The following is a 12,991-nucleotide window of genomic DNA, read 5'->3' on the forward strand; positions in this document are numbered from 1 at the left end:
TATAATTGTTAGAGTTTGTCAGTCATAAGTCTTTTATTTAATAATTTCTATTGTTACCTGATTTGAAACTAATTATATAATGTTATCTGTTCTGTGTAATTGTCACTAACAAGTAACAAACTGTGGTTCTGGTCTTGTGTTATTTTAAGGAAGGGGTAAGTTGAGCGCTTTCCTCTCACTTGATCACAAGTCAAGAAAGCATAACGATAGTTCCACAGAAACCATAGCTCATTCCCCAAACTTTAACTACCATAGTCTCTAAAATTATGAATAACCCCAGTAAGAGATGAAGATCTTTAATTTCTGACCATCTCTGATCAACCTAAATACATACCACGATTATATTGGATATTATTCAAGAAAAACCGCACAATTTTGATCAAAACTTTTGCGCACGGTAATTCAAAAACTCATACGAGCTATTGGTTTGACATTTTTTACTACAGCTTCACCTTAAAGTAAAGTTCGGTCACTTTTTTATTTTTGTTATTTAAATTAAAGACGGCTGATTTACAGCAGCAAAACTATAGGGAAAAACACGTGGAGATATACAGGTATAAGCATTAGTTAAGCCTAGTAAACTAAATTAGCAGTTTCTTCTACCTCAAGTTTTCAAAAGAATTATATGGGTGGACATTTGTTATTCATTATTCATTTCAAACCTTTATACACAAATATGCTAAATTTAAAAAATTCTCCCAATCAAAGCGCATTTAGTGTAAAGTAATGTTAGTGTAAATCAGGGGTCGGCAAACTTTTTTGGAGGCTTAGAAATGTTTTTATGTTTTGAGGTTCTAGGCGAATAAAAAAATGAAACCATGATCATACAATTTTTCATTATAGGAGTATATACCTACATAAACTTCCATGTACTATCAATCAACGAAAACTGTGAAATTCGTTTTTTGGGGGACAAAATATTGTAAAACTGTGGTTCTTGTAATCAAAACTGACTGCAAGTGACGATCATTTAGCACTGACCTATAAACAGATTTAATAAACTTCATCTTTGAAAAAGTTTTTTCACATAAATAGGTTGTGCTAAATGCTGAAATCCATTCCCGAGCAAAGGATTTTAAAGAAGTTTATCCTTCGTCTGGGAGGCATTTATAAAAGTCAATCAAGTTTTCCCTTTTGTACTTGTCTTTTAACATGTCATTTGACTGCAGGTCAATAACTTCCAGTTGAAGATCTGACGAAAGTTCCTCGATAATGCAGTCAAATGAATTTTGAAAGATTTTTAATATTTTCACATTTTCATCGGGATCTGAAAAACGCTGTTGAAACTGTAGCTTCAGACTTGTCAGAATGTCTTGAGCGAATTCGAAAGGAAATGAAGAATTTGCTTCTCGGATGTATTTTTCATAGCAGGGAAAGTGGTTGAAGTTATTTATCATTAGCTAGGAGTGAAAGAAGGTTAATTTATGTCGAAAAGCTTTCCCTGCAGGGTATATGCCGCATATAAACTCAGAATCGCCTTGCAATCTAAGATTGAACTCGTTAAGATGCGTTATTAAGTCAGCCGAGAATGCCAATTTCCACAACCATTCGCCGTTTTCAAGTAGCGATTGAGCACGATTTTTGTCATTCAAAAAATGTCAATCTCCATCCTAAGTTCGAAAAATCGTGAAATAAATTTATCGCTACTAAGCTATCTTACAGCGGTGTGGTACGGCAAATCGCTATATTCAGCTTCTATTTCTTTCTAAAATGTGCGTAACTGGTACTGTTTGAGTACATGTGATCGAATAAAATTCACTGTTGATACGATTGGTTCTATCACACATGACAGATCTAAATGTTTTCCGCCTGCTGATGAATGATGCAGTAAAACACTATATGTTTTGTACATCCCATACTGTCACAAGCTTTGTAGACTTGTCCAACGAAACTTTTACACCATACATTTTTTCCATCATCAGCTGTAATATCTTTGTAGACGTTTCCAAACCAGATTGTACTTAGTCAATGTTTTCTCCACCTCTTTGAAAATATCTTCATCAATAGTTATTCCGTCACTTTAAAGTTAGCATTAATTCCCTGAATGAACAATAGCAACACCGAACTGTCAGACACATCTGTTGATTCATCAAAAGCCAGAGAAACCCACTGAAAATCTTGTGCTTTATTGTTTAATTAGCACAGGACGATGTCTCATTTATCTTTGACTCTTCTAGTTACTGTTTTTGCAGAAAGACTAATATTCTTGAATAATTCTATTTTTTTCTGGACATATTTCTTCAGCTGTTGCTATCATTCAAGATTTAATTAATTCGCCGTCAGTAAATGGCTTTCCTTTCTTAGCTATCAAATAAGCTACTCTCAAACTAGCTTTAGTTGCAGCTTCATTGTTAGCATTTATCCTAGTGAAAAACGGCTGTTATGATAAAATACCCTGTTTCAAGGCTTCATATTTCTCATGACGTAGCTTTCCTGTTAGATGAGAATAGTGAGACGAATGCTTCGTCTGGTAATGTCTATGTATATTATATTACTTTAGCATTGCAATAGCCTCACTGCATATTTCGCACAATACTTTGTTTTTATAGTTATAAAATATTCCACCCTCCAATGTTCTTTAAAGACGTGAGATTCAGAGTCAATTTTTCGCCTTTTCTCTTGTGACATTATGAATGATGGGTAACTGCAAGCATACAATATATGTAAATTAGATAAATTATTAAAGCAGTTTTGCAAAAAGTTGTTTGAACAAAATAATTGACCACTTTAAGAACTAGTGATTAAAAATGCTTCTTATCAGAAACAATAAAAAAAAGTTTCCTACAGAAAGTAATTAGGAAATGATCCACAACATTAAAAAAATTGCAATCAGATAGTATTTTGAACTTACCAATACATGCAACCAACCAAATTTTACAAGCACAGTAGTTTATACATGTTATGGATGTTAAAAAAATTAAATATTCTGTATTTTTTTTATCGAACACAACCATAACACAAGAAAAGTACGATAAAACTGCTGCCATAAGTTTGTCCACTGTTAGCAACAAAATGAGTGCAATTAAAAAAAAAATACTCATTTACTAAAAATGTATAAATATGTTTAGTGTGTGATATGATGAATGTGTGAATATTATAGTATAATATATAAGATTGTTCCTAAATTTCTTTATTTTTTTTTTATAAAAACTATGTCAGAGTTCTTATTTAGCTAATAATATTGTTACTTACCGGGAAATAGTCCACAAACATACGAAAAAAAAATTATAACAGAGGACGTTCGAGCAGAATGGACACGGACGAAATATAACAAATACTGAATGAGTTCAGGACTTATACACGCGTCCGAAACAGCGTCTGATGACACAAAGCTGCTTGTTTTGTCCTACTAGCGGCCCAGTTTGCAGCTTACCACAGAAAACATCTTAGTTAGAACTTAATGACGTAAAAATCGGTATTTGTCATGTATGTGGCCAAGCGTGTTAAGGCGTTCGACTCGTAATCCGAGGGTCGCGGGTTCGAGTCCCAGTCGCACCAAACATGCTCGCCCTTTCAGCCGTGAGGACGTTACCATGTTACGGTCAATCCCACTATTCGTTGGTAAAAGAGTAGCCCAAGAGTTGGCGGTAAGTGGTGATGACTAGCCGCCTTTCCCCTAGTCTTACACTGCTAAATTAGGGACGGCTAGCGCAGATAGCCCTCGAGCAGCTTTGCGCGAAATTCAAAACAAAACAAATTATTATGTATGACACGACAAGCAGTGAAGGGTTAAAACACTGATTCATTTGAAGTCACTGCAATAATGAGACTTTTGCTCTGTTTTTCGCTACTGAATTTTACTGTTCGCTAAGGAAAACAAGGAATTTTTGTTTGCAACGTCACATATTCAATGAAGTCGGCAGACCAGAAGAAATGAGGCCACGGGCCATAGTTCGCCGAGATCTGGTGTAAATAATAACATGTGATACGGCTATACTGTGTGCATGCAGGTGATGACAAGAAACTGTTAATCTAGTTTTAATGGCGTTGTTATGAAAGAACTTATTAACAGTGGCTTTTCTGTGAAGTATAGGTCCGTTCTGAATAGTGGGGCTGCGAACACATAGCTTTTATTGGTTACTACTGAGTATAATTTTTTCTTACTTGCTGTGACAGTTTGTTGGTGTGTATTCACAAAACGTATATCTAATCAAAAACACCTAAGGTGTGAAAAAGAGATGCTGGCAAAAAAAGGATTGAACATTCGACTTAAAGGAATGAAATCAAAGTTAGCGGCCATACTGGTTAGCTACATATATAACATTAATAGGAGTTTCACAGCAAATATTCATTCATTAGTTAGCCACACTGCCTATTTGGTTTTATCTATCACCATGCTCAAAGTTGAATAAAAACGCAGTGTGGCTAACTAACGAACGAAAATTTGCTGTGAAACTCCTATTAATGTTATATATGTAACTAACCAGTATGGCCGCTAACTTTGATTTTGTGGTCAGGAATGGCCAGGTGGGTTAAGGCGTTCGACTCGTAATCTGGGGCTCGCGGGTTCGAATCCCCATCGCACCAAACATGCTCGCCCTTTCAGCCGTGTGGGTGTTATAATATTATGGTCAATCCCACTATTCATTTGTAGAAAAGTAGCCCAAGAGTTGGCGGTAAGAGGTGATGACTAGCTGCCTTCCCTCTCTTACACTGCTAAATTATAGCCCTCGTGTAGTTTTGTGCCATATTCAAAAACGAACAAACAATTTTGATTTCATTCCTTCAAATTGCATACTCAGTCCTTTTTTGTCTGCACTTTTTATTTCATACCTAATGTGTTTTTGATAAGATAAATCTCACTTCTAACACTGAATAAAGTTTGTGATACTGAACTCATAAATTCATTGAATACTTCATAAACTAAACCATTCATTATTGATTAGTCATATTTATATCATACTCTTCTTTAATAAACCTTCTTGATTACTACATCTTCGTGATTAATAGCTTCCTATAGCAAATACATTAAAATATAAAAAACATAGTTTACAACATTATGTTTCTCTTATCAACATATTTTATATCGTACTTATATCTTTCCCACCACTTCAAAAACTCCTAGTGAGACAGTTTGCTTCAGGATTAGACTTAGCATTAAACTCACTGGCTATGGATACCCACAAGAGGGGGCAAAACGTGTGTATAGGAGATCAGCTTTTAGGAGTATGTCAATAGACTAGAACATATGTATGCTTAAATGCAAACAAACTTACAGTTTTAATAACAATTACTAAAAATATTTAGAGTAATTATGATGTTAAGTTTACATCATAATTTGTGTAGTTTTTTGTGAAATGTGGAATGCCTCCTCTTCCTGTGGGTACCTATGGAGCTGGCAGTCTTTTCCCTATAAAAATGCTGTGCATTATGAAAAACTCAGGAAATATTTACTACAACAAACAAACACTTGTTTCTGACTTAAGGAGATTTTGTATCTTTTACTTTTTATCACTACTTGTACATGTTTAACAACGTTTAGAAGAATAGTTTCCCTACCTTTTCATATTTCTGCTGGATGGCTCTCAAGTCTCTCTGTAGCTTGCTATAAATCTTCTGCACTCCTTTATGCTTTTTCAATTGTTCAATAGGCTCAGCAAATATAACAACTTCATGTGTGCCTATTATAAAATACTTTAAGTTTCTAACAAATATACACAGAGCATTTCAGTACATTAGCTTAAAGGTGTGAATGATATCAGATGTTGAAAAGAAATAAAACATATGTAACTGTATATATACACATGGGAGTTTTGTGTAATGCAAGTTAAAATGCATTTTAATTCCATATACATTAATGTTAGCATGTATCATGTCTTATTGTCTGTAAAGTGCCAGAAGTGGACAACTACAAGTCATGCAAATACTAAACAATAAAGTTATATAAATCATTTCTGCACAGTATGCATTAATTTGTTCCATGAGAAAATATTTTATAGTTTTATATTATAAGAAAAATACAAGCATTTTATAAAAAAAACACACACTCAACTAAATACAGTGGTTTCCATAAATGTAATAATTTTGAAAGGTTATTAAGGTAACTGCCAAAAAAGCAACTTGTCTGTAACATATTATACATAAATTGCTCTAAATAATTAATGGAAAACATTTTATAGCCACATTATTCTTCAATTGAATAATCAGAGCTTACATTAGAGCATATTAATTGCATATAATCAATAAATCTTATTTCTTCAATAATGTATGTCAAAAGTAGCCAACTTCTTTTTGGTCATAGGACATTTTCTTACCTAGGATGTACCTTGGGGGCTGAAACTATACGGCTGGGTAAAGTATATTTAGAAAATTTTGTTTAATTCAAATGTTAATTTCTACTGCCTACTATAAAACCCACAGTCATTTATATGGTTTTGAATAAACAGGTGATGTTAACATTTGAAGAAAGTTCTTAGAACTGTCATGAGATTGATTTGTTTATTCATGGTTTTATTTTCTGTTTTCTTTTTGAAAGTTTGGCCAGAATAAAATTTAACTTAAAAACAAAGACTGGATCTGGCCTAAGAGCCACCAGTTGGTGATCTGTGATATATGTGGATAAATTAAAAGATGGAATATGCATGATCAGAGTTAGGGTATGACTGAATCAGTTTTGTAAAGAGTCAAATTTTACCACCCCTGACATTAACATAAACTCTGTATCTATAAGAGAAAGCATACTTTTGATCAGCTAGGACATGATGATAAGGGGACTCTTCCATTTCTCAGTAAATGCAATGTCAAGCCTTCTGATCTCAACTATTGAGTTAAATAGAATGATTTACACAATATCCAAGGGGATTCCTGAAGATCTAAATCAGGATTTTACAGTTTCTTGTGCAAGGCCACACAACATTAACATTATTTGGTACAGTTGTATCTACAAAAGGTTGTATAACTGTTTCCAGTATCATGTCTGTATAATGTCAAGTGGTAAATCTGCTTCTCTGAAACACAGTGAAGTTTTCATTCATTCCAATACCTTGTCCTCACACCATAACTGAATTCCACTAAAATTATCACCCAAAATTCTTTACACTGAATGTTTATTATCTTTGTTTCCCCTGACACAAAGTAATCAATTATTGGTAGAGACACATACTTCGATACAACTTTGAAGAGTACAGATAGAATGAATCTAATGAGATAACTGCAAGGCTGAAACAGATCTCAATCTTAATCTGCTCCATTTCTTTTATCACAGGTAATCACCTGAAATCTATAGTGGAGTCTATGTGCATTGGTGTCAAATCTTATTTAGCCATTTTTCTCAGATAACAATCACCTTACAGCATAGATAACCTTGGTCAAACTGTCTAAAAGTTGTCATTTAGTATGCATGTAATGGCTGACCCTGTTGTTCAGATGGCAGTCATTCCACAGCAAAGATAGTCTTGTCCAGCAACCTGTCTAATAGCTGTTGCTAGATTCATGTACAGTGGCGAGTAACTCGTAATATCCAGGTTGTTCAGATAGCAGCCTTTTCACAGAAAATATAACCTTATTAAATCTGTCTACATTGGTCGCCAACAGCAGCTAACATAGTAATATGATTCAAGTGAAACAATAACCAAACTTAAAACAATCACTGAAACAGTAAATGACCAACTTTGAGAATGACTGTAGCATGTGTAAAGTGCTTTAGAACAGTTAATTATTTTTATATGAAACTGCACAGAACTATTATGGCTTGATGATTTTTAGAAACTTAATTACTTTTAGTGATCTCCTGTGCCATGGTGTGAGTATTCATGAAAAAAGATCATATTATTCATGTACACCTTAATCATGAGACTTTTTCCATTTCATTTACATAAAATCACATGTTACAATCATTCACTTAAATTCCCAATTAATGTTAAAAGAAAGACATGTTGAAAGAATAATTTATGTTATTGTTGTTTATGTGTTAAATTTTATGTAAAGCTGTGTGAGGCCTCTCTGTGCTAGCTGTCCCTAATTTTGAAGTAACAGACTTGAGGAAAGTCAGATAGTGAACACCACCAATCACCACTCTTGGGCTACTATAATTAAATATTTGGATTTGACTGTCAATTTTTAAAGAATCTATGATTTCAAAGTCTGAGAACATTTATTATATTTTTTGTTGTAACAGGCACAAACCACTGAACTTCAGACACACAGTCCTGCATGTTAACCACTAGGGTATGCTTGGTCCAATTATGTCATTAATGACAGTTATAATATTAACAATGGTATTTGTAGATTTAAAGTAACTTTCCAGTGTATTATGTAAATTGACACTATGGTCACATGACTGTTATTCATAAACTTTTGAGGTACTAAAGAACATAAGTAGAAGCAGATCTACTAGTGCATGATACTTAAAGCTAGGACTATTTTCATATTGTGTTACATATTTATGTAGATATAGGAGTAGCAGTATTGTGACCTCAGTTTTAAGAAATGCAATATATTACAGTTTGTGATATCATTCTTTAGAAATAGTAACACACAACAGGTATTTTTGCCACAAGTAATTAATTGGCATAAACATAACTATATGAATGGAAACTAAATGCAATGAAAAAGTAAAAGGAGCACACACAAATATTTCTGTTATTCGTATGATTCTACTGTATTTTCTAAAGAAAGAAGATTGAACCAAGTTGAATGTCTAAACTCACGAATTTCAAAGTCAAGTTTGAAATGTGACATCACTGGACTAGGTAAGTTACTGGTAAATGCCCCAGTACACTGAGGAAGATTTCCATTTATGCTAACAGATTTACTGTTTAACTCCAGAATATTTTTTGTTTCTGCAGCTTCTGAATCACTCTTCCATGTGTAAGCTCTGGTCTTGTCAGGTTCTGTTTTCCTGATATCACAAGGAGCAGGTGATGGGATGCCATTTGAGTCTTCTTCCACCTGAATAATGTCATTCAGCAGTTTTATTTACTGTTTTCATCAATGATATGAACAGATGAAACCCATACAAAGACAAGATAAAAATCTACCACATACACTAAACAGTAATGAAAATATTTTCCAATAATAATTAGTGTAAAAACATAAATAAGTAAACATGGCTCAACATTTACAGTTTCCTAAATATAAATACTTGAGCACTAAATTTGCACAGAACACTGAGAAGAACATCAACACTGACTAAATATTTATGTATTAGGGCTACAATATATAACATCTACCAGAACTTAATGGGATAAGTCACCATTCAATTACAAATAATGATTTGAATCTTAACCACTTAACATAGAGGATTTATTCCTTTCCAATATTAATAATAATGGTATCTTATTTATAATGCATTGGTAAGTGAAGAATTTTGTGACTATGAAAAGGTTTGAACTTAATAGGATTATACACAACTTCCTAATACTGGGTCAGTTTAACATATTAGTGATAACCTCATTGACTATATATATAAAAAAAAAACTTTTCAACACACAACTTCTAACTTTTAAGGATCAATAAGTCAACCAGAGTGGGTCAGTTTAACATATTATTGTCACTCTCATCAAGTAAGTACTAATATTAATACTTTTATATATATAAAAAAGTGTTTACTCAAATTAATTTTCATTACCAAAATAAACATTATGGCCTATTCACAATGTTAAAGAACTGACCTGAAGTAAATCTATAGCAGATATAAATGATATGATATTAAAAATAAAAGTTTTTTTAATACTCATATCACCTGTCTATGCTAAAGATTATGGTCCATGTTACTCATAAGGAACAGCTTTGAGTTTGTGTTTTTTATTTAATAGTTTTAGTTTAGTTTAGAGGATGGGCCATTAGGTCTCTTGTTGTCCCTAAACATCATGTTATGTTAAAATTAAGAATGGAAGCTTGAATTTTGCTGTTTAAACACTGAGTCATCTTCTCATCACAAATGAGTGAAATGCGAGTAAAACACTTTTAAACTTAGAAAATTATTTAAATTATAATTGAATGTAGACATCTACATACAGACTTATTGTTAATTGCAACATCAGTCCTTAATACATAATAAAACAGAAATTATTTCATGCAACAACTCTATTTAATAAAAATTATAAAAACCTACTAATTCTATTAACATGGAAATAAATAACTCTGTTCTGTTAGTAAGTTATGTGTAACCTTACATGTAGTTTTGACATGTACATAAATTTTAAACTGTTCAAGTACTAACCATCTCCACATCATCAGTTAATGCTAGAAGCTGTTTGGTGTGTTTTTCAACCATAGACTGATATGCAATTGGGTTTGCTAGGGCATCAGCTAGCTCTGCAAAAAATACAAACTTAATAAACAATTTTTTTTGGTTTTTTTTCCAAACCCACATCAATTCTTAGATAGTCTTTTATGTGGTACTTTATCAAAAGCTTTTGAAAAATTTTACAAGTTCACATAGTTTCTATCATCATTCACATTTAATATCTTTAAAACGTTAACAGATTAATATAGGAAGGTTTCTTCTTCAGTGAATCCACATTTTTTTCTTTTCTGATATCATAATTTAATGGATGATTTTTCCAAAGCTACTTTTAGCAGATCCTTATCTTTAATATACTTAAAGTCCTTGTTCTTACTTTTATCTTTGTCACCTAATTGTTTCTCACACACACTTACATATTTCCTAATGTTTTTAAAACCAAATTCTTATCTTTCTTACAGTTCTCTAACTTTTTCTTTCTATCTGTAAAGTTAAATTTATTAATTGCATGGCATTTATTCTTGATTTTTTCCCCAAAGTTGCTATTGAATCACAAGTAAACCACCATTTGGATTACTAACAAACCAATAAAAGAGCAATTGGTTTTACAACACAACAAATGTAATGTCTGCAACATATTTAATTGTAACATTGTATAGTAATTACTTTTTAACAGCATCAAAATAATAAAGTTGAATAGTTTTCATATTCTTAGAAGTTTATGGCATTCTTAAACGTGTTTCACTTTATTGATTAAGCTGTTGCAGGGATGTAGCTAATAATTAAAAAACCCTACCTCTTTCATTTTGTTTTGAAAGTAACGTTTTCCATATAAAATCTATATCTTTGGAACAATTGTGAACACAGTTATTATGTTTGATTACACAGGTAAAATAAAAAAGTTTTAAACAGATTCTTAATGGAATAATTTATACCAAAAATGAACTAAATATCTGCACTAGGGACTGAAATCACTATGCTCTGAAAGTTCCTTATAAATAAGCATTAAAGCTTATAAATCATTATAAATAAGCAAGTAAAGTCCAACAAATATTTTTAGAAGTTGTAAACAGAATTACCTGAAAGGCTGTCAGGAATGTAGTCCTTCACGGTAACATGTACAAACAAAGATGGAAGAGTTAAAGGTTGTCCTGATTCATTCCGGAGGGAGATGTGTCTATACCCTAGGAATGATTTAACATAGATTTAGAAAATAGTAATACTCATTCAGAGAAAAAAAATTGAAAATATATTTCTATGCATATACTGAAGGAGCCAATAATATAATTTTTGTCAGAGATCTAGTGGTACATGTTAATTATTATGATTAGCTCTGTAGCTAAATGAATAAAATAGTAACATATGTCAGTCATCAAATAAGAGAAATACAAAATTCTGAAGCATTATTTTTTGTAATTGTAATTGAGTATTTACATTTAGTCAGTGTATTAAATGCATGCTCTTAAGTGCTTGAAAAACTTAAAAATGAAACAAAGGAAATGAGACACCAATTAACATTGATAAATTAATATTAATGTATATTAGCCTTTTCTTATGTCTGCCTTTTACATTCATATTTGAAGTTCATTAAAATTAAAGTATATTCAGATCATTAGCTTAAGTTAGTAGATTAATGAATACCTTTACATTGATAAAAATACATATTCATGTTGATAAACTTCAAAATTATATTTCTTATCATTTATTAAGTGGTTAGTTTCTGTCACTTACTACACAAATATGACAGTGGTGAAAATAGGAATATCTCTAAACTCACCAGGTCGTAATCCAATCACTGGAAGTACCCTGTGCCCAATAAAACGTCCATTTTCTTCATTAACGGTTATTCTTAAACATGCCAATTCTGGTAATACTACCTGTTTAATAAATATATGCAAAAATGAAGAAAGTTATTAATTTGAAAAGAAATATGTTTCAAAGCTACACTTAAAACATTAAAACATATAAAGCACTGACTTAGTTTATAGTCTATCTAAACCATAAAGCAATAGATGAATAGAAATATAGGTATAAATACAATTTTCATTACATAAAACACTTATTAATTACTTCCTCACATAGCTGCTTAACTCTCCTTCCCTTTAAGTTGCTTGGTTGACAGACCAGATCTCAAATTAAAGAAAATAAACAGTGTTTATGCAACATACAACATACAATATTTATATACTTACCTTTTTAAACACAAATGGCTCCTCATCAAAAGTTGGGTTGATACCATTACCAGGAACAGTTTTTGTACGAAATCTTCGCCTGACTGTATCAGCTGGTAAACCATACATATCAACTTCCACATAAGTTCCAACTTTTCGGTCTGAGAGGAACTGGCCAGAGATTATCTGCAAGTGACCAAGTAAATGTGCTTGTCTCTGTATGGTGTTACTAGAGTAGTGAAAGCGTGTCTCATTTTAAATTTTTTATTTCTCCACAGGTTTCTTTCATTTCTTTTGAGTTTAAAACATATCAAACAGAAGAGTGGGCAATTATTAACTGAACTACCATTAATATAATAAATAAAATTACAGTGGAAACTAATGAAAATAAATAGTAATGTATAAACTGACAACACAAAAAGTGAATGAACACAGTCTGAAACCAATAGAAAGAAATAGTTCTGGTCTATGAATTAAAATAAAATCAGTTCTTTAACTAGCCTTTAGTCTGAGATAACAGTTTTTCTGATTAAAACAATGAGGGCTGATAAAAGTTAAAATCAACAAAAAAGAGTAGCCTCTTCTGCATTAAAAATACAAAGTGCTGAAATATGTTTTAACTGAAGTAAAAATT

General features: G+C 32.0%; 1 protein-coding gene across 12 annotated transcripts in view; it reads right to left on the reverse strand.

Moving 5' to 3' along the window:
- Nucleotides 1–12,991, reverse strand: part of LOC143230683 (1-phosphatidylinositol 4,5-bisphosphate phosphodiesterase classes I and II-like) — a 151,863-nt gene that overhangs the window by 23,858 nt on the left and 115,014 nt on the right. For 8 of the 12 annotated variants that reach the window (XM_076464656.1, XM_076464654.1, XM_076464659.1 and 5 more), the window contains 6 exons: nucleotides 12,379–12,543; nucleotides 11,964–12,063; nucleotides 11,266–11,370; nucleotides 10,163–10,257; nucleotides 8,649–8,889; nucleotides 5,500–5,621 (listed from right to left, as the gene is read on the reverse strand). In XM_076464656.1, coding sequence (XP_076320771.1) covers nucleotides 5,500–5,621; nucleotides 8,649–8,889; nucleotides 10,163–10,257; nucleotides 11,266–11,370; nucleotides 11,964–12,063; nucleotides 12,379–12,543 — 828 coding nt within the window. Of the gene's footprint in view, nucleotides 1–853; nucleotides 2,645–5,270; nucleotides 5,351–5,499; nucleotides 5,622–8,648; nucleotides 8,890–10,162; nucleotides 10,258–11,265; nucleotides 11,371–11,963; nucleotides 12,064–12,378; nucleotides 12,544–12,991 lie in introns of all 12 variants that reach the window. The other 4 variants (XR_013016595.1, XR_013016594.1, XR_013016596.1 and 1 more) reach the window with 4 other exon arrangements.

This window comes from Tachypleus tridentatus, chromosome 10 (assembly GCF_004210375.1).
Source record: "Tachypleus tridentatus isolate NWPU-2018 chromosome 10, ASM421037v1, whole genome shotgun sequence".
In the NCBI taxonomy this organism is placed as follows: domain Eukaryota; kingdom Metazoa; phylum Arthropoda; class Merostomata; order Xiphosura; family Limulidae; genus Tachypleus; species Tachypleus tridentatus.